Below are 20272 nucleotides of genomic sequence, written 5' to 3'. Positions count from 1 at the left end.
GATTACAGGTGTGAGCCACCAGCACCTGGCTTTAAATCACAATATTGTCATGTCCCAAATAAGTTAACAGTATGTATGAATTTAAGATAACCCTGAATTTAATTTTCACATTTTTAACTTTAAGTCATTTTAGACTGATGATTTTTTTGGGGGGGGGGTCAGTCGTGGGGCTTGAACTCAGGGCCTGGGTGCTGTCCCTCAGCTCTTCAGCTCAAGGCTGGCGCTCTACCACTTCAGCCACAGCACCACTTACAGTTTTCTGGTGGCTTATTGGAGATCAGAGTCTCATGGACTTTGCTGCCTGGGCTGGCTTTGAACCGTGATCCTCAGATCTCAGCCTCCTGAGTGGCTGGGATGACAGGCGGAAGCCACCAGTGCCCACCTGGCGACCTATCATTTTTGAATGGAAAGTAATAGGGCGCTTCTCAAAACTGGAAATCAGTATCATAACATTGAAGACATGAATCAAGAAATTACATTTGCACGCGGTTGCTTCAGTTATAAGAACGATTTGCCCTGTAACAAATCTAGGTCTTCCTTGTCAAGAAATTGCTAGAATGAGAAAAAAAAAAATCATCAGCTCTATTAAGCCTATGAATGACTGTGGTCTAAAACAGGCATGGAAATTTCCACCAAGTTTGTAAGTGTGACGAATGGCCCGAGGACTTGGAATTGGTTCAAGTAGAATCAGTCAGAGCAAGCAGAAGTGGATTTTTTTTTCTCTTAATTAAAAAAAAAGAAAAAGCCTGGCACTGGTGGCTCACGCCTGTAATCCCGGCTACTCAGGAGGCTGAGATGTGAGGATCACAGTTCAAAGCCAGCCCAGGCAGGAAAAGTCCAGGAGACTCTGATCTCCAAGGAACCACCAGAAAACCGGAAGTGGCGCTGTGGCTCAAGTGGTAGAGCGCCGGCCTTGAACCAAAAACCTCTGGGCCTGGGAGTTCTAGCAGCTCATGGCCAGTTGTTCGAGGTGCAGGAGTCTGGGTTCTGTAATTTAGCTACAGTCCCTAACCAGGGGAGGAAGAGGCGGGTAGCATTTAGCTGCCAGTCCTGCTGATAATCTAGCTTTCCTATCAGCAAATATCAATGTTAGCCTGATTCCCAGGAAGAGAACCAAAAGGGATCAATCTCCAGAATCGGTGAGGCATGGGTAGAGGGGTGTACCTGCTCCCCCCCTCCACAATTCCTTTAACTTTGGTGCTTTTCTGGGGCTTGAACTCAGGGCCTGGGCGCTGTCCCTCAGCTCTTCAGCTCAAGGCTGGCGCTCTACCACCTGAGCCAAGCCTCCACCACCTTGTAGTTAATTGGGGATAAAAGTTTCAGGGCCTTTCCTGCCCAGGCTGGCTTTGAACCCTGATCCTCCGATCTCAGCCTCCTGAGTGGCTGGGATGACAGGCGGGAGCCACCAGCGCCCAGTGCCGTTGAGCAATTTTGCTCAAGGTTACCGCTCTACCATTTTGAGCCACAGAGCCACTTGGTTTTTGGTTTTACCTTTTAAAATGGCTCAACTCGAGTCAAGCCAGGAGCTGGTAACTCCCTAGGAGCCTGAGATCTGAAGAGCAAAGGTTCAAAGCCAGCCTGGGTTACAAAAGTCCAGGAGACTCTTATAACTTCGGTGAATCAGCAAAGAGCCAGAAGTGGAGCTGCGGCTCAAGCGGTAGAGCACCAGCCTGGAATGACAACGCTCAGGGACAGCGCCCGGGCCCTGAGTTCAATCCCATCATTCTGCCTGTCTGTCTGTCTGTCTGTCTGTCTGTCTGTCTGTCTGTCTGTCTGTCTGTCTCTCACACACACACACACACACACACAGATACACAGGTAATATTTGGAACTTAGAACTTTAGCAGGCTAGCAGGCAGGCGGTGAGCGCTGCCCGCGTCGGTGGCTGCGGGGGCTTCTGTGTCGGGTCGGTGGTTGGGGTGTCCCCCCTGACGCAGCAGCCCGCGTTGCACGGTGGGTCCGTGTCCGGCCTGAGGTTCCAGGGTGAGTTCTGGCCTCCGCTGGGTCTGGTTGGAGGCGATGGTCACAGCCCGCGTGCTAAGGCCGGGATGCAGGGCGGGAGCGTGCCAAGTGCGAGCGCGCCTGAGCCAGCGAGGCAAGGCGCGGGCTGCCGTGTGCGGGAGCAGAGCGCGGGGCTGCGCGAGGCGCGGGCTGCCGTGAGCGGGAGCAGAGCGCGGGGCTGCGCGAGGCGCGGGCTGCCGTGTGCGGGAGCAGAGCGCGGGGCTGCGCAGAGTCCCTGCTGCTCACTTAGCCAACTCCTGGCCGGCGGGAAGGCCGTGTGCGCGTGCGTGTGTGCGTGTGCGCGTGTCTGTGTGTGCGTGTCTGTGTGTGCACGTGTGTGCGTGCGTGTGTGTGCGTGTCTGTGTGTGCGCGCGTGCGTGTGTATCTGTGTGTCTGTGTGCGTGTGTGTGTGTCTGTGTGCGTGTGTCTGTGTCTGTGTGTCTGTGTGCGTTTGTGTGTCTGTGCACGAGTGTGTGCATGTGTGTGTGTGTATGAGTGTGTCTGTGTCTGTGTGAGTCTGTATGTCTGTGTCTGTTTGTCTGTGTGCATGTGTGTCTGTATGTGTGCATGTGTGTCTGTATGTGTGCATGTGTGTCTGTATGTGTGCATGTGTGTCTGTATGTGTGCGTGTGTGTCTGTATGTGTGCGTGTGTTTGTGTGCATGTGTGTCTGTATGAGTGTTTGAGTGTTGTGTGTGTCTCTGTGTGTCTGTGTCTGTGTGAGTCTGTGTATGTCTGTCTGTGTGCGTGCGTGTGTCTGTGTGTGTCTGTCTGTGTGTGTGTCTGTGTGTGTGTGTGTCTGTGTGTGTGTGTCTGTCTGTATGTATGTGTCTGTGTCTGTCTGTCTGTGTGTGTGTCTGTGTGTCTGTCTGTATGTATGTGTGTGTCTGTGTGTGTGTGTGTCTGTCTGTATGTATGTGTCTGTGTCTGTCTGTCTGTGTGTGTGTCTGTGTGTCTGTCTGTATGTATGTGTCTGTGTGTCTGTATGTATGTGTGTCTGTGTGTCTGTATGTATGTGTGTGTCTGTGTGTCTGTATATGTGTGTCTGTGTCTGTCTGTGTGCGTGTATGTCTGTCTGTGTCTCTGTGTGTGTCTGTGTGTGTGTGAGTCTGTGTGTATGTCTGTCTGTGTCTGTGTGTGTCTGTGTCTGTGTCTGTGTGTGTCTGAGTCTCTGTGTCTGTCTGTCTGTGTCTGTGTGTGTCTGTGTGTGTGTCTGTGTGTGTCTGAGTCTCTGTGTCTGTCTGTCTGTGTCTGTGTGTGTGTCTGTGTCTGTCTGTCTGTATGTGTCTGTGTCTGTCTGTGTGTCTGTCTGTCTGTGTCTGTGTCTGTATGTATGTGTCTGTCTGTCTGTGTGTGTGTCTGTCTGTGTCTGTGTCTGTATGTATGTATGTGTCTGTGTGTCTGTCTGTCTGTCTGTGTGTGTGATACTGGGTCACAGCCTGCGTCTGCAGGGTTTGGGGTTTCTCTGCAATCTGATTTCAGGACAGGATCCTTTCTCCATCCCCCCAGTGAGCCCGGGACCCCTGACGTCTGTGGGCTGAGGACGGGGGGGGGGGGGGCGGGCTCCGGTCTCCATGGAGACGGGGGGGGAGCGCCCGGGAGCCGGGCCGGGCCGCACAGCTGACCCCCGACCCCGCGTGGGAGCCGTTTGACCCCCGTTGCCTGGACTCAGAAGAGGGGTTTACGGGAGGAAGCGGGGACCTCGCGTCCCCCACACAGGGCTGAGCCCCGGGTCCGGCGCCCCGGGCAGCGCCCTTTGCCCGGACGCGGTGGCCGCGGCGCCTTCCTGACCGCTGAGCCGCTCCCGCCCGGCGCGCCGGCGCTTCCCCTTTAAGACGGGCGGCGGGCGCGGCGGCGCTTCTCCTTTAAGACGGGCGGGCTCCGGACGCCTCCCGGCCCCGCCCCGCGACGTCACGCGAGGCCCCGCCCCCAGGCCGTCACGCGAGGCCCCGCCCCCGGCAACAGCTTCCGCCCGAGCGCGGCGGCGCGCGCAGCGGCGCAGGCCCCGCCCCCGCCCCGCCCTCGCCCAGGTGTCGGCGGGTCGTCGGCCGCGGTGAGCGCCGGGGCCGGGCGGGGGGGGGGGGGGGGGGGGCGCGGGGCGGCGCGGGGGGGTGGTGCGGGGGGGTGCGGGGGGTGCGGGGGGATCCGCCGCGCTCGGCCCGCCGCGCCCGCGCCCCGCGTCCGACCCCGACCCCGCGTGTCCCCCCAGAGCCCGCTGCGGTCACCATGGCGATGCGGGAGCTGGTGGAGGGCGAGTGCGGGGCCGCCAACCCGCTGATGCAGCTGGCCAGACACTTCACCCACGACAAGGCCCTGCGCCAGGACGGACTGCGGCCCGCGCCCTGGCCGCCCGCGGGCCCCGCGCCCGACACGGTGAGCACCGGGCGCCAGCACCGGGGGGGGGGGGAGTCAGCCGCCACCGAGCACCAGCACCCAGCACCCAGCACCGCGGGACGGGGGATCACAGCCACCACCGAGCACCAGCACCGGGGGGGGGAGTCACAGCCACCACCGAGCACCAGCACCGCGGGACGGGGGGTCACAGCCACCACCGAGCACCAGCACCGGGGGGGGGAGTCACAGCCACCACCGAGCACCAGCACCCAGCACCGAGCACCCAGCACCGCGGGGGGGGGGAGTCAGCCGCCACCGAGCACCCAGCACCCAGCACCGAGCACCCAGCACCGCGGGGGGGGGAGTCAGCCGCCACCGAGCACCCAGCACCGAGCACCCAGCACCGCGGGACGGGGGGTCACAGCCACCACCGAGCACCCAGCACCGCGGGACGGGGGGTCACAGCCACCACCAAGCACCCAGCACTGTGGGAGGGAGGGTGTCACAGTCACCACCGAGCACCCAGGCCTGTAGAAGTGGCAGCCCTGGGGCTTGAACTCGGGGCCTGGGCGCTGTCCCTGAGCTCAGGGCTGGCGCTCTACCACCTGAGCCACAGCCCCACGGGTGGCTTTTTGGTGGCTCATCAGAGATGCATGTCTTGCAGACTTTCCTGCTTGGGCTGCCTTCAAACCTGAGCCTCCGATCTCGGCCTCCTGAGTATCAGGGATTCCGGGTGTGGGCCGTGGAGGGAGCCCTGCGGGAGGATCTTCAGAGCCTCGGAGGGTCAGGGCAGGCTTGTGGTTGCCTGAGGCCCAGCTAGAGTTGGCTCAGAGCGTGATGACGTGTGCGCGCGCTTGTGCTTGCGTGAGCGCCACGTCCAATCAAGCATCTCTCTCTTTGTCTTAGGTCGTCAAGCCCCTGGGAGCAGCCTCAGAAGATGAAGTAAATATTACCATTGTCTCTCTTTTTTGTCAGTCGTGGGGTTTGAACTCGGGGCCTGGGCGCTGTCCCTCAGCTCTTCAGCTCAAGGCTGGCGCTCTACCCTTGAGCCACAGCGCCACGTCTGGTTTTCTGGTGGTTCCTTGGAGATCAGAGTCTCCCGGCCTTTCCTGCTGGGGCTGGCTTTGAACCACGATCCTCAGATCTCAGCCTCCTGAGTAGCGGGGATGACAGGCGGGAGCCACTGGCCCCTGCCTACCATGGTCTCTTTACGCCCTGTTTTCTTCCTTTCATTTCTGGGACTTGAACTCAGGGCCTCGGCCCTGTCCCTGAGCCTTTTTTTAAATTTAAGGCTGGCGCTCTACCATTTGAGGCACAGCTCCACTTCCAGCTTTTTGGTGGTTTATTGGAGATGAGTGGCTCATGGATTTTTCCTGCCCAGGCTGGCTTTGAACCTTGATCCTTGGATCTCAGCTTTCTGAGGAGCTGCGATTACAGGCGGGCGCACCACCAAGCGTAGCTTCTCTGGCCAATATTTCCTCTTATTCTCTGTGAGTTTTGTTTTTTTAACCTTTAGACTTGATTTGCCCCTATATCAATCTTTGGACTCTTCATACCAAGTAAGATTCACCTTCTAGCATTCTTGGGATTTTTTGTTTTGTTTTGTGTGCCAGTCCTGGGACTTGAACTCAGAGCCTTGTGCTTTTTAACTTAGTGTTTTCCCTTACATTGGCACTCGACCGCTTGAGCCACGCCCCAGGTCCAGTGTTTTAGCTGGCTAATCAGCGATAATCTTTTGGGCTTTCCTGCCCAGCTTGGCTTTGAACTGTGTTCCTCAGAGCGCAGCTTCTTGAGTAGCTGGGATTACAGGAGTGAGCTACCGTGCCTGGAACCTTACTACTATTTTCTCCCTGCCTCGGTTTGATCTGACAGTTCTACCTTCACTCGGGGAGCCTGTGGGGTTTTGGGGGGTAGGGAAGGGCGGTTCCCGTTGACCCCAAAGGTTCATGTCATCTCTCTCGTGGCAGCTGGTGGCTGAATTCCTACAGGACCAAAATGCCCCCCTCGTGTCTAGAGCCCCTCAGACTTTCAAGATGGACGACCTGTTGGCCGAGATGCAGGAAATGGAGCAGTGCAGTTTGCGCCAAGCTCCACAGAGAGGTGAGTCCAAGGGTCATCGGGATGCCCGGACCAGCCAGGGACTTATTTACTTAGTTCCCCAGTCCTGGGGTTTCAACTCAGGGGCCTGGAAGTCTGACTGGGCTGTTCCCGCTCAAGGCTTAATACTCTGCTCTCTTGAGCCACGCCTACCCTGCCAGCTCTTTGCTGGTTCAGTGGAGATGCGAGTCTCCTGGACTTGTGCGTCCTGACTAGCTTTGATTGTGTGTCTCAGATCTCGGTCTTCTGAGTAGCCTGGACTACAGGCATGCGCTACCACGCCCGGCTGACAGTCAAGCAGGTGTTTGTGGGCACTTAGTGTTTCTTAGGCACATAATTGACTTTCTTCTGGCTTAGTCCTCCCTCTCTGTCTGTCTTTTTTAAAAAGCTCCCGGAGTGGCTGATTTAGCCTTGTCTGAAAATTGGGCCCAGGAGTTTCTCGCTGCTGGCGATGCTGTGGATGTGAGTCAAGATTATAACGAGTCTGACTGGTCTCAAGAATTCACCAACGAGGGATCAGGTGAGTGCGGGCCGGCGCTCGCCCGCGCTTCTTGGGAGAAGCCAATGCTCCTGCTGTTTTCCTGGCTCTTAGGATGGAGGTGATATTACCTGCTAAAGACATTTCCGGCTCCTTGATTTCTGAGTTTTGTTTTGGTGCCAATCCTGGGGCTTGAACTCGGGGCCTGGATGCTGACCCCTGAGCTTTTTCCCTCGAGGCTGGCGCTCTGCCATTTGAGGCCCAGCTCCACTTCTGGCTTTTTTTTTTTTTTTTGGCTGGTTCATTGGACACAAGAGTCTCATAGATTTTTCCTGCCCCAGGCTGGCTTTGAACCGTGATCCTTCGATTTCAACCTCTTTCTTGAGTCGCTGGGATTACAGGCGTGAGCTACCGTACGTAGCCACTGTCCTCTCTGGGTGGCTCTCAGCCTTGGTTCTTCTCTTCCCTGAGCTTGTCTGGCTGGGATGGGGGCGGGAGGGTCTGTCCTCAGCAGTCATTCTGCTTGTCACAAGGAGAAGCATTGTTTGTCTTTGGTCCACTGTAAGAAATCCCGAGGAACAAGAGATACAAATTGCACAACTGGCTTAAGAACGCTCATTCCAAACGCTGGCAAGGTCCCAGGGTCTCCATTCCTCAGTTTCTCTGAGCTGATTCTAGGACCCCCCCCCATTTGTCTCTTCCTGTTTTTATTCTCAAGGACCCCCCCCCACCTGACAACCCCCACCCCACCTTTCATAAATGCTACGGGGTGAAAAATCTCATTCATTTCAGTCGGGTACTGTAGCTCACTCCTGTAATCCCAGCTACTCAGAAGGTTGAGAGCTGAGGATCGCAGTTCCAAGCCAGCCCGGGCAGGAAGGTTCTTGAGGCTCTTATTTCCAATAAACCACCAAAAAAAAGCCAGAGATGGAGCTGTGGCTCAAGTGGTAGAGCGCCAGCCTTGAGGTGAAGAGCTGAGGGACAGCGCCCAGGCCCTGAGTTCAAGCCCCACGACTGACAAACAAAACTTATACGATGCTGGTGGTGATGCATTTTGGGGTTACACTGCACCCGCGATGTCGTGTGACCCGTCATCCCTGCAGTGATAAAATGGCCCAGGATAAACGGATTGCAGCTGGAGGTTTCCAACACTGGCCCAGGCACTCAATACACACAGATTACTATGCCGTCTCACGCCTGCTTTGCTGGGCTCCATGCTCTTTTGGGGGGCTGAGGGGGGGAGTACTTGGGTTTGAACTCACAGCCTCACATTTTCTAGGCAGGTGCTCTACCACTTGAACCACTCTTCCAGCCCTTTTTTTGCCAGTCCTGGGACTTGAACTCAGGGCCTGGGTGCTGTCCCTGAGCTGCTTCTGCTCAAGGCTGGTGCTCTACCACTTGAGCCACAGCGCCACTCCTGGCTTTTTCTGTGTCTGTGGGACTGAGGAATCGAACCCAGGGCTTCATGCATGCCAGGCGAGCGCTCTACCACTGAGCCACCTGCCCAGCTTCTTCCGGCCTTCTTAAAACTTGAGTTATTTTTCCAGTGGGGTCTGGAAGTTTTTGCCTAGGTCTGGCTTCGAGCCTCAATCCTCGTCTCCTCCCCGGGTAGCAGGGATTACAGGTGCACGCTACCACATGCACCTGCTCGCTGAGATAAGGTCTTGCTAAGTTTTTAAACTAGGCTGGCCTCAAACTTTGGGCCTCCTGAGTTTTGCCTCTCAAATCCGGGATTACAGGCATGTACCAACACACCCGATGGTGCCGTTCCTTAACAAGTATTCCTCTAAGACCGAGAGATCTTTATTGCTTAGTGCGAGTGAAATCGTCCTTAATCCAGAGGCGAAAAATGTGTTTGCAAGTTCATTGTACTTGTCTTCTACTTTTTTTTTTTAAATGCTGGTCCTGGGTTTGAACTCAGGGCCTGGGTGCTGTCCCTGAGCTATTTTTTGCTCAAGACTAATGCTCTGATCACTTGAGCCACTGTACCACTTCTGGTTTTTAATTTAATGAATCTGGCTTTAAAAACAAAAACAAAAACACTGGAGCTAAGAGTCTCAGGGACTTTGCTGGGATTACAGGCGTGAGCACCAGCACCCTGCTCTAGATTCTTTTTTTTTTTGGTTGAACTCGGGGCCTGGGCGCTGTCCCTCAGCTCAAGGCTGGCGCTCTACCACTTGAGCCACAGCGCCACTTCCAGCTTTTTGCTGGCTCATTGGAGATAGAAAGTCTCATGGAGTTACTGCTCCGGCTGGCTTTGAACCGCAGTCCTCACATTGCAGCCTCCTGAGTCGCTGGGATGGCAGGCGGGAGCCACAGACGCAGGACCTGCTCTGGTTTTGTTTTTGTTGTGTTGATTTTGAGATCGGTATTGAAATGTGGTCAAGTCTCAGCTGAGGGCCGTGGCCGTCAGCTGTTTAACTGGGGAGTCAGGACGGATGGTGGTGTTTGTGAACCCTGGGACACAGAGCAGGGGAAGGAACGCTGAGCAAGCTCCGGCCTCCTTGTGTTTACTTAGGCTTCCAGAACCTTCTTCTGTCTCACAGCTTTTTTGTTGTTGTTCCAGCCAAGTAGGACAAAGTCCTAGAGGTTGAGACAAGAGCTTAGTGCCCTTTGCCACCCGCTGAGGCCATTTTAGACACTGCAGGCTGTGGCCTCTTCCAGGACCTCATTTGTGACACATGGCCGGGCGTGGTGGGGCTCGCCTGTAATCCCAGAGGTTCACTGCAGCTCAGGAGGCCGGCGGGGCAGGGTTTGTCTGCGGGGGCCGTGTTAGCGCATGCTCCCTGACTGAGCCCCCCCATCTCCTTGCAGACCCCCTGTCCGCCTCCCCCGCCCGCTGGGCCGAGGAGTACCTCCAGCAGTCGGAGGAGAAGCTGTGGCTGGGGGAGCCCGAGGGCTCGGCCGCCTCCGATCGCTGGTAAGGGCCTCGCGGCTGCCACCTGCTGGGCGCGGGGCGCCATGGCCGGACGCTCCCGCAGGGCCCCGTGGGCCGGGCCGCAGGGCTGCCCCAGACGCCCCCCTTCCTCCCCAGGTATGACGAGTACCGCCCCGAGGACGACCTGCAGACGGCGGCCAGCGACTTCGTGGGCAAAGTGGACGACCCCAAGCTGGCCAACTCCCAGGTGAGCCCCCGCTGCGGCCCGCGCTGCCCTGAGATCCATGGTGGGGGGGGCGGTCCTGGGCCTTGAACTCGGGGCCTGGGCGCTGTCCCTCAGCTAATCATCTCAAGGCGGGCGCTCTACCCCTTGAGCCACAGCGCCACGTCTGGTTTTCTGGTGGTTCCTTGGAGATCAGAGACCCAGGGCCTTTCCTGCCCCGGCTGGCTTTGAACCGCGATCCTCAGATCTCAGCCTCCTGAGTCGCTGGGATGGCAGGCGGGAGCGCCAGCGCCCGGCTTACTCTCTCAAATCTTTAGAGGCTGAAATCCTTTCATTTTGGTTCTCTGCACTTTAGTGTGCGTGCGTGCGTGTGCGTGCATGCGTGCGTGCATTCTGGCATTAAGCCTCAAAGCCTTCCCACTTGGCTTTTTGGAGCCACAGCTTTGGGGTTTTTTGTTTCACGGCTTCATTGTTGCCAAGAGCCGCTCAGCCTTTTCCATTCCCGCGGGCCTCCAATCAGGATCCTCAGCTCCCAGCCTCGCGAGAAGCTAGGCTGACGGGGAGCATCCGCTCGGGCCCGTGGCGCTGTGGGCCGGGTGAGCAGGTGCCAGGAGGTCAGGGACGGGCGCCGGGCGCCCGGGGGCTGGGCAGCGGGCCCGCGCCACGCGGTGTCCATCTGTGTCTCCGTGCTCCAGTTCCTGAAGTTCGTGCGGCAGATCGGCGAAGGCCAGGTGGCCCTGGAGTCGGTGGCGGGGTCCGGCCGCGTGCAGGCCGAGCAGTGGGCGGCCGAGTTTATGCAGCAGCAGGTAGGATCATGGCTGTGGTGTCTGCCAGTCCCACTTCTGAGCTAGCTGGAGTCCCCAGGGCCTGGCTGCCTTGGTCTCCAGCCGGGGAGAGGGGAGTTTGTGCGGGAGGCTCAGGTCCTGAGCGGAGGCTGCTTTGCCCTGGAGAAGGTTCTGGAAGCGTGGGCAGTGGGGTGAGGAGTCACAGGTGGCACTTACTGCTCTTCCTGTTGCAGGCCACCTCTGACGCGTGGGTCGACCAGTTCACCAGGCCAGCGAAAGCCGCGGCAACTCTAGACAGGGAGTTTGAGCAAGCCAAGTCCGCCATAGAGGTGAGAGTCCCCGTGCAGGTGCGGCCTCCTGTAGTCCCCGCTCGGGTCAGAGCAGATGCCCCCAGCTCCATCCACCCGCCGAGCCAGGGGCCAGAGTCGCACAGGCCCTGGGCAGGGTACTGCAGCTCCCCTCTGTAATCCCAGCTACTCAGGAGGCTGAGGCGTGAGGATCCCAGGTCAAAGCCAGCCTGGGCAGGAAAGTCCATGAGACTCCAGAAAAAAAGCCAGGAGTGGCGCTGTGGCTCAAGTGGTGGAGCGCCAGCCTTGAACAAAAAGCTCAGGGACAGTGCCCAGGCCCTGAGTTCAAGCCCCAGGACCAGCCTAAAAAGAACCAGCAACAAACACAGTGTATTCCCAGAGTTCTTAAGTGACCAAATGGGAATGTGGGAAATCGCGTTTCCTTTCTTTCCTGAACCGATTGAAGAGCTGGAGTGGGGGGCGGCGGCATTGGGTTGTTTTTTTAAGCTTGTGTGTGTGTTCTGCTGGTTCATTGGAGATCAGAGCCTCAGGGACTTTCCTGCCTGGGCTGGCTTTGAACCGCGATCCTCCACTCTCAGCCTCCCGAGTAGCTGGGATGGCAGGCGGGAGCCACCGCGCCCGGCTCACCCTGATATTTCTATACATGCCTATAATGTACTTTGAGCAGATTCATTTTTTTCTGCACTTATTTCCTCCCATCTTACTTCCTTATTTGCAAACCATCTTCAGAAGAGTTAATTTTCTTTTCTCCCTCTGGTCCTGGGGCTTGCACTCGGGGCCTGGGCGCTGTCCCTGAGCCTTTCTACACTCGCTTCCTTTTTTCCGACTGAGTAATATTCCGCGGTGCACGCACGGCGCGTGCTCTTCCCCCGGCCGTCGGTAGATGGCGCACGGGGCGCGTCCGCCGCCGGCCGCCGTGGGCTTGGCCGGGCCGCGGGGCCTCGGCCTGCAGAACCTCCGCTCTCTGCCTCCCTTCCTTGCAGTCGGATGTGGATTTCTGGGACAAGCTGCAGGCCGAGCTTGAGGAGATGAGCAAGCGCGAGGCCGAGTCCCACCCCTGGCTCACGGACTACGACGACCTCACGGCCGCGTCCTACGACAAGGTAGGAGCGCCATTTCCTCCCTGAGCCAGTCCTGGGGCTTGAACTCAGGACCTGAGCTTTGATTTTCCACTGGAGCCCCAGCTCTACTTGGGGCCTTTTGGTGCTGAATTATAGTCGCCTGGACTTTCCTGCTGGCTTCAGTGATTCTCCTTGAGCGGCTGGGATTACAGGTGTGCCCCACCATGCCTGGCCTGAATTTGAATTCTTTTTTTTTTTTTTTTTTTTTGGTCAGTCGTGGGGCTTGAACTCAGGGCCTGGGCGCTGTTCCTCAGCTCTTCAGCTCCAGGCGGGCGCCCTACCACTTGAGCCACAGCGCCACTTCTGGTTTTCTGAGTGGTTCATTGGAGATCAGAGTCTCATGGACTTTCCTGCCCGGGCTGGCTTTGAACCCTGATCCTCAGATCTCAGCCTCCTGAGAGCTAGGATGACAGGTGGGAGCCAAAGGTGGGTTTGGGGTTTTTTTGAAAGAAAAGTCTGCCTCCTCCTTTGGCTCTCTCTGCTTTGACGGTGAATGGAGCACATGCTTTCTTTGGAGAGGGACGGTTAATAAGATGACTTCTGTCACATCATAATGGTTTGCTGCGTAACTGCAGTACAGGGGGTTTGTGTGTGTAGTGCGTTAAGAACACATACACTGAGTGTCAGTGCTCACGCCTGTAATCCCAGCTACTCAGAAGGCTGAGATCTGAGGATGGCAGTTTGAACTCAGCCCGGGCAGGAAAACCTGTGAGACTCTTTATCTCCCGTGAACCACCAAAAAGCCAGACATGGAGCTGTGGCTCAAGGGGTAGAGCGCTGGCCTTGGGAGAAAAAGCTATAGGCAATGTCCAGCCCCGGGGCCCACACAAGAAACTGTGGACGGGAGGCGCTGGTGTCTGGGCCTCGTTTCCGGTTCAGATCAGGGTTTGTAGATGTGGCGGGAATTCCAGTGACAATGGGCCCCAGCTGAGCAAGAATCCGGGCACCAATGACTTGGTGCATGCACACATGCACACGTGCAAACGTGCACACATGCACACGTGCACACATGCCACCCGTCCAGGGCCTCCAGGGCAGCTCCTGGAGCTCTGTTTTGGCGTTCGTCAGGGCCTGAGCCAGGCCATTGAACTGGCTTTCTGCCAAGACCATCTCCATGGCAGCCTGTGTCCCAGCCTTTCTGAGTCGGCCTCTCCAGCCTCCCCTTGGCTGGGCCGGGCCTCTCTGAGCGGGCCTCCTCCCCCATTTCCTCCCCCAACACCTGACGGGCTTCCCCCGGCCCGGCCTCCCTGAGCGGGCCTCCCTGCCCAGCCTCGCCCCCCTCGCCCGGCCTCCCTGAGCGGGCCTCCAGGCCCAGCCTCGCCCCCCTTGCCCGGCCTCCCTGAGCGGGCCTCCCTGCCCAGCCTCGCCCCCCTCGCCCGGCCTCCCTGAGCAGGCCTCCAGGCCCAGCCTCGCCCCCCTCGCCCGGCCTCCCTGAGCGGGCCTCCCTGCCCGGCCTCGCCCCCCTCGCCCGGCCTCCCTGAGCGGGCCTCCCTGCCCGGCCTCGCCCCCCTCGCCCGGCCTCCCTGAGCGGGCCTCCAGGCCCAGCCTCGCCCCCCTCGCCCGGCCTCCCTGAGCGGGCCTCCCTGCCCGGCCTCCACAGGGGTACGAGTTCGAGGAGGAGAACCCGCTGCGCGAGCACCCCGGGGCCTTCGAGGAGGGGCTGCGGCGGCTGCGCGATGGCGACCTGCCCAACGCCGCGCTGCTCTTCGAGGCGGCCGTGCAGCAGGACCCGGAGCACGCCGAGGTGCGGGAGGATGGGAGGGGGGACGGGGGGAGGGGGAGGACGGGGAGGGGGGAGAAGGGAGAGGGGGAGGATGGGGGGAGGACAGCGAGGGGAGGGCGGGCCTGCGGGCGGCCCCTCACCCCCTCACCCGCCCCCTCCCGCAGGCCTGGCAGTACCTGGGCACCACGCAGGCGGAGAACGAGCAGGAGCTGCTGGCCATCAGCGCGCTGCGCAGGTGGGGGGGGGGTCCCCGGGACGGACGCCCTGCACTGCCCCTCCCGCCCCCCCCCCCGCGGCCTGGCGTCCTCACCGCACCCTGCCTCGGGCCGGGCGGGGCGATCGGGGCGCGGGGACACCCCCGCCCCAGGCCCCCGTGCCCCCCTGTGCCCCAGGCCCCCGCCCCCCCCCCGCCCCAGGCCCCCGTGCCCCCCCTGTGCCCCAGGCCCCCGTGCCCCCCCTGTGCCCCAGGCCCCCGTGCCCCCCCTGTGCCCCAGGCCCCCCCTGTGCCCCAGGCCCCCGTGCCCCCCCTGTGCCCCAGGCCCCCCCTGTGCCCCAGGCCCACGCGCCCCAGGCCCCCGCCCCCCCCCCCGCCCCAGGCCCACGCGCCCCCCCTGTGCCCCAGGCCCACGCGCCCCCCCTGTGCCCCAGGCCCCCGCCCCCCCCCCCGCCCCAGGCCCCCGCCCCCCCCCCCGCCCCAGGCCCACGCGCCCCCCCTGTGCCCCAGGCCCCCGCCCCCCCCCGCCCCAGGCCCACGCGCCCCCCCTGTGCCCCAGGCCCCCGCCCCCCCCCCCGCCCCAGGCCCACGCGCCCCCCCTGTGCCCCAGGCCCACGCGCCCCCCCTGTGCCCCAGGCCCCCGCCCCCCCCCCGCCCCAGGCCCCCGCCCCCCCCCCGCCCCAGGCCCACGCGCCCCCCCTGTGCCCCTGGCCTACGCGACCCCCGCCCCGCACAGGTGCCTGGAGCTGCAGCCCGACAACCGCACGGCGCTGATGGCGCTGGCCGTGAGCTTCACCAACGAGTCCCTGCCGCGGCAGGCGTGCGAGGCGCTGCGGGACTGGCTGCGCCACCACCCGGCCTACGCGCACCTGCTGCCCGAGGGCGCGGGCGCCGCGGGCCCGGCCCAGGCCCGACGCCCCGTGGGCTCGCTGCTGTCCGAGTGAGTGCGGCCGGGGGCGGGGCCGGGGCCGGGGGCGGGGCCTGGATCGGGGGTGGGGCCGGGATCGGGGGCGGGGCCGGGGGGCCGGGATCGGGGGTGGGGCCTGGATCGGGGGTGGGGCCGGGGGGCGGGGCGCCGGGGGCGGGGCCAGGATCGGAGGCGGGGCCGGGATCGGGGGTGGGGCCGGCGCCCCTGGGCTTGCTGCTGTCCGAGTGAGTGCGGCCAGGGGCGGGGCCGGGGCGCCGGGGGCGGGGCCTGGATCGGGGGCGGGGCCTGCGTGGGCTCGCTGCTGTCCCAGTGAGTGCGGGTTGGGGGCGGGGCTGTTTGAGTGCAGGTTGAGGCTGGGGTCGGTGGGGCGGGGCTCGCCGCTATCCCAGTGGGTGTGGGCGGGGCCAGGGTGGGCTCCCTGTTGTCCGAGTGCGGGTGGGGCGGGGCCGTGGGGCGCGGGGGCGGGGCTGTGGGCGGGGCCAGGGTGGGCTCCCTGTTGTCCGAGTGCGGGCGGGGCGGGGCCGTGGGGCGGGGCGGGGCCGTGGGGCGCGGGGGCGGGGCCGTGGGGCGGGGCGGGGCCGTGGGGCGCGGGGGCGGGGCCGTGGGGCGGGGCGGGGCCGTGGGGCGCGGGGGCGGGGCCGTGGGGCGCGGGGGCGGGGCCGCCACAGCCCGAGCCCGCCCCGGCGCGCTCACCGCCCGCTCCGCCCGGTGGTTCCCGGCTCCCCGCAGCTCGCTGTTCACGGAGGTGAAGGAGCTGTTCCTGGCCGCCGTGCGCCAGGACCCGGCCGCCATCGACCCCGACGTGCAGTGCGGCCTGGGCGTGCTCTTCAACCTCAGCGGCGACTACGACAAGGCGGTGGACTGCTTCACGGCCGCGCTGGGCGTGCGCCCGGACGTGAGTCCCAGCCCCGTCTCCCCCCCCCCCCCGTGATCAGCGCCCCCAGCCCCCCCCCCCGTGATCAGCGCCCCCAGTCCCCCTCCCCCGTGATCAGCGCCCCCAGCCCCCTCCCCCGTGATCAGCGCCCCCAGCCCCCCTCCCCCGTGATCAGCGCCCCCAGCCCCCCTCCCCCGTGATCAGCGCCCCCAGCCCTCCTCCCCCGTGATCAGCGCCCCCAGCCCCCTCCGCCGTGATCAGCGCCCCCAGCCCCCTCCGCCGTGATCAGCGCCCCCAGCCCCCCCCCCGTGGTCGGCGCCCCCAGCCCCCCCCGTGGTCGGCGCCCCCAGCCCCCCCCGTGGTCGGCGCCCCCAGCCCCCCCCGTGGTCGGCGCCCCCAGCCCCCCCCCGTGATCAGCGCCCCCAGCCCCCCTCCCCCGTGGTCGGCGCCCCCAGCCCCCCCCCGTGATCAGCACCCCCAGCCCCCCTCCCCCGTGATCAGCGCCCCCAGCCCCCCCCGTGATCAGCGCCCCCAGCCCCCCTCCCCCGTGGTCGGCGCCCCCAGCCCCCCTCCCCCGTGGTCGGCGCCCCCAGCCCCCCCCGTGATCAGCGCCCCCAGCCCCCCTCCCCCGTGATCAGCGCCCCCAGCCCCCCCCGTGATCAGCGCCCCCAGCCCCCCTCCCCCGTGATCAGCGCCCCCAGCCCCCTCCCCCGTGGTCGGCGCCCCCAGTCCCCCTCCCCCGTGGTCGGCGCCCCCAGCCCCCCTCCCCCCCAGGACTACCTGCTGTGGAACAAGCTGGGCGCCACGCTGGCCAACGGGAACCAGAGCGAGGAGGCGGTGGCCGCGTACCGCCGCGCGCTCGAGCTGCAGCCGGGCTACGTGCGCTCGCGCTACAACCTGGGCATCAGCTGCATCAACCTCGGGGCGCACCGGTGAGCGGGCGGGGCGGGGGGGCCCCGGGCGTGGGGGTCTGGGGCGGGGGGGGGGGCCGGGGCGTGGGGGTCTGGGGCGGGGCCTGGGGCGGGGGGGGGGGCCCGGGGCGGGGGGGTCTGGGGCTGGGGGGGGGCCCCGGGCGTGGGGGTCTGGGGCGGGGCGGGGGGGCCCCGGGCGTGGGGGTCTGGGGCGGGGCGGGGCCTGGGGGTCTGGGACGGGGCCCGGGGCGTGGGGGTCTGGGGCGGGGGGGGCCCCGGGCGTGGGGGTCTGGGACGGGGCCCCCGGGCGTGGGGGTCTGGGACGGGGCGGGGGGGGCCCCGGGCGTGGGGGTCTGGGGCGGGGGGCCCCGGGCGTGGGGGTCTGGGGCGGGGGGGGGCCCTGGGCGTGGGGGTCTGGGCGGGGCCCGGGGCGGGGGGGTCTAGGGCGGGGGGGGGGCCCCGGCGTGGGGGTCTGGGGCGGGGCGGGGGGGGCCCCGGGCGTGGGGGTCTGGGGCGGGGCGTGGGGGTCTGGGGCGGGGGGGGCCCCGGGCGTGGGGGTCTGGGGCGGGGCGGGGGGGGCCCCGGGCGTGGGGGTCTGGGGCGGGGCGTGGGGGTCTGGGGCGGGGGGCCCCGGGCGTGGGGGTCTGGGGCGGGGGGGGGTCTGGGGCGGGGGGGGCCCGGGCGTGGGGGTCTGGGGCGTGGGGGGTCTGGGGCGGGGGGGGCCCCGGGCGTGGGGGTCTGGGACGGCCCCCCCCCCTGACCGCGGCCCCCGCAGGGAGGCGGTGGAGCACTTCCTGGAGGCGCTGAGCCTGCAGAGCCGGCCGGGCGCGGCGCGCGGCGCGGGCGCCATGTCGGAGAACATCTGGAGCACGCTGCGCCTGGCGCTGTCCATGCTGGGCCGCAGCGAGGCCTACGGCGCCGCGGACGCGCGCGACCTGCCCGCGCTGCTGGACATGTTCGGCCTGCCGCACTGACCCGCCCGGCCCCGATCGCGGGAGGCCGCCCGCCGGGGTCCCGGGCCCCGATCGCGGTGGCCGCACTGACCCGCCCGGGCCCCGATCGCGGTGGCCGCCGCTCGCCCGCCCTCGGTGCTGCTCTGGGACTTCGGGGGGCGCGGCCGGCCGCGTGGCGTGCGCCCGCCCTGCGCCCCACCGCTGTCAGGAAGGAGACGCCGGGGCCGGGCCGGGATGTCGGGGCCCCTGCGGGTTCCCCGGGCTGCTGGGAACGCGCCCGGCCGGGGCTAAGCGGTGTCCCCGGGCCCGGCCACGGCCGCCCGGAGGGCGGTGGAAGTGTCTCCGACCCGCACGGCCCCGCAGGCCGAAGGAGCTTCTAGAAGGTTCCGGCCGGCCTGGACTCCGCCGCCCGCGATCACGGACTCCGAAGGCCGCGGCCCGCGCCGCCGGGAGTTTATTTTTCTCTACATGAACGTGTGCAAATGACCGAAATAAAAGTGCGAACTGCGCGTGCTCTTGTCGGTCGTGGGGCTTGAGCCCGGGTCCCGGCGAGCCGGTTCCACGGGAGATCGGGGTCTCGCGGGCTTTCCGGCCTCGCTTGGGTGGCGCCGGAGTTCACGTTCAGATGGACGGCGCGCATGCGCAGCGAGCGTGGGCGGAGGCGTGGCGCGCACTAGCCCCGCTGGGAGGCGGGGGTTAGAAGGACGCGTGTGCGCCTGCGCGTCCATCCGCGCGTGCGTGTGGGCGCCGGCCCTGCGTCCTGAGCGCGGCCGCTTCCAGGAGCTGGAACGAACCTCCCTCCCCCCTCCCCCCTCCTCTCCCCCTCCCTCCCCCCTCCTCTCCCCCTCCCCCCTCCTTCCCTCCTTGCTCCCCTCCCCCCCTCCTCCTCTTTCCTCCTCTGGAACCAGTCCTGGGCCTTTCCGACTCCGGGCTGGCGCGCGCGCTCATCGGGGTCGCAGCCTCGCGGAGTTTCCTGCCGGGGCTGCTTTGAGCCGCCGGGGCCGCCGGGGCCGTCCGCAGTGGGTTTTTGTGGAGGTGTGCCGCGGGCGCCATCGCGGGTCCGCGTCCGAGCGAGCGTGGCGGCCTCCCCCGCGCGCCCCCTTCCCACGCACCCCAGAGCGAGGCCCCGGGGGGGCCCCGGGGGGCGGCCGCGCGGGAGGCCGAGGTGGGAGGATCGCGGGTCGAGGCCGGCCCGGGCAGCAAAGGCCGGGAGACGCTGATCCCCAGGAGCCCCCCGAGAACCGGACGCGGCGCCGAGGCTCGCGGGGCGGAGCGCCAGGGTGACGAGCCCCGCCACCGACAAGAATGGTCATCAAGTGGGCCTCCCGGCCTCTCCCCGTCTTCCCGCGTGAGTCGGGGCGGCTCCCCGTGGGGGGCGTGGCGTCTGCGGGAGGCGTCCCGGGCCGGAGCTCGGGCCCCGCGCCTCCCAGCTGCGCGTCCACAGGCCTCTGAGGCCGCGGAGTCATATTCGCATGAACTCTGGGAGATGCAAACGGGAGATGCATGGGTGTGAGAGAGAGAGACAGACAGACAGAGAGACAGAGAGACAGAGAGACAGAGAGACAGACAGACACACAGACAGACACAGACAGAGAGACACAGACAGACAGACACAGAGAGACAGACACACAGACAGACACACAGACAGACAGAGACACAGACAGACAGAGAGACACAGACAGACAGAGACAGACACAGACAGACAGAGACAGACACAGACGGACAGAGACGGACAGACAGAGACAGACAGACAGACACAGACAGACAGACACAGACAGACACAGACAGACAGACACACAGACAGACACACAGACAGACAGACACAGACAGACAGACAGAGAGACAGACAGACACAGAGAGACAGACAGACACAGAGAGACAGACAGAGAGACAGACAGACACAGAGAGACAGACAGACAGAGACAGACACACAGACAGACACAGACAGACAGAGACAGACAGAGAGACACAGACAGACAAAACAGACAGAGAGACAGACAGACAGAGAGACAGAGAGACACAGACAGAGACAGACAGAGAGACAGACACAGACACACAGACAGACACAGACAGACACACAGACACAGACAGACAGAGAGACAGACAGACAGAGAGACAGACACAGAGAGGCAGACAGATAGAGAGACAGACAGACACAGGCAGACAGACAGAGAGACAGACACAGAGAGACAGACAGAGAGACAGAGACAGACAGACAGACACAGAGAGACAGACAGACACAGACAGAGAGAGAGACACACACAGACAGACAGACAGACACAGACAGAGAGACAGACACACAGACAGACACAGACAGAGAGACAGACACACAGACAGACAGACACAGACGGACAGACAGAGACGGACAGAGACAGACAGACACAGACAGACAGACAGACAAGACAGACAGAGAGACAGAGACAGACAGACAGAGAGACACAGACA

At 63.8% G+C, this 20272-nt stretch overlaps 1 protein-coding gene across 2 annotated transcripts; it reads left to right on the top strand.

Annotated features, from left to right (window-relative positions):
- The first annotated feature begins 1054 nt into the window (after positions 1-1054).
- Positions 1055-17948, top strand: LOC138803659 (peroxisomal targeting signal 1 receptor-like). 2 transcript variants are annotated; one of them, XM_069987720.1, is made up of 16 exons: positions 1055-1139; positions 4210-4373; positions 5241-5276; positions 6302-6434; positions 6820-6951; positions 9724-9829; positions 9944-10034; positions 10706-10816; positions 11029-11124; positions 12087-12206; positions 13825-13968; positions 14112-14182; positions 14898-15101; positions 15819-15984; positions 16738-16895; positions 17650-17948. In XM_069987720.1, the coding sequence occupies exons 2-16, from the start codon at positions 4227-4229 to the stop codon at positions 17846-17848; spliced, it is 1914 nt and encodes a 637-aa protein (XP_069843821.1). In that variant the 5' UTR covers positions 1055-1139; positions 4210-4226; the 3' UTR covers positions 17849-17948. The 2 variants fall into 2 exon arrangements, with proteins under 2 accessions (XP_069843821.1, XP_069843820.1); XM_069987719.1 differs by lacking the exon at positions 1055-1139 and adding an exon at positions 3969-4053.
- Positions 17949-20272: the final 2324 nt, after the last annotated feature.

This window comes from Dipodomys merriami, unplaced genomic scaffold, assembly GCF_024711535.1.
Source record: "Dipodomys merriami isolate MVZ:Mamm:240054 unplaced genomic scaffold, mDipMer1.0.p SCAF_345, whole genome shotgun sequence".
NCBI classification, from domain to species: domain Eukaryota; kingdom Metazoa; phylum Chordata; class Mammalia; order Rodentia; family Heteromyidae; genus Dipodomys; species Dipodomys merriami.
This window is presented reverse-complemented; position numbering and strand designations above follow the sequence as displayed.

Excerpts from the sequence above, each read along its gene's own strand:
- LOC138803659 (XM_069987720.1), top strand. The coding sequence starts at position 4,227 with ATGGCGATGCGGGAGCTGGTGGAGGGCGAGTGCGGGGCCGCCAACCCG. Across the intron at positions 9,830-9,943 it reads TCGGCCGCCTCCGATCGCTG|GTATGACGAGTACCGCCCCG; the intron begins GTAAGGGCCTCG and ends CTTCCTCCCCAG. Across the intron at positions 14,183-14,897 it reads GCCATCAGCGCGCTGCGCAG|GTGCCTGGAGCTGCAGCCCG; the intron begins GTGGGGGGGGGG and ends CGCCCCGCACAG.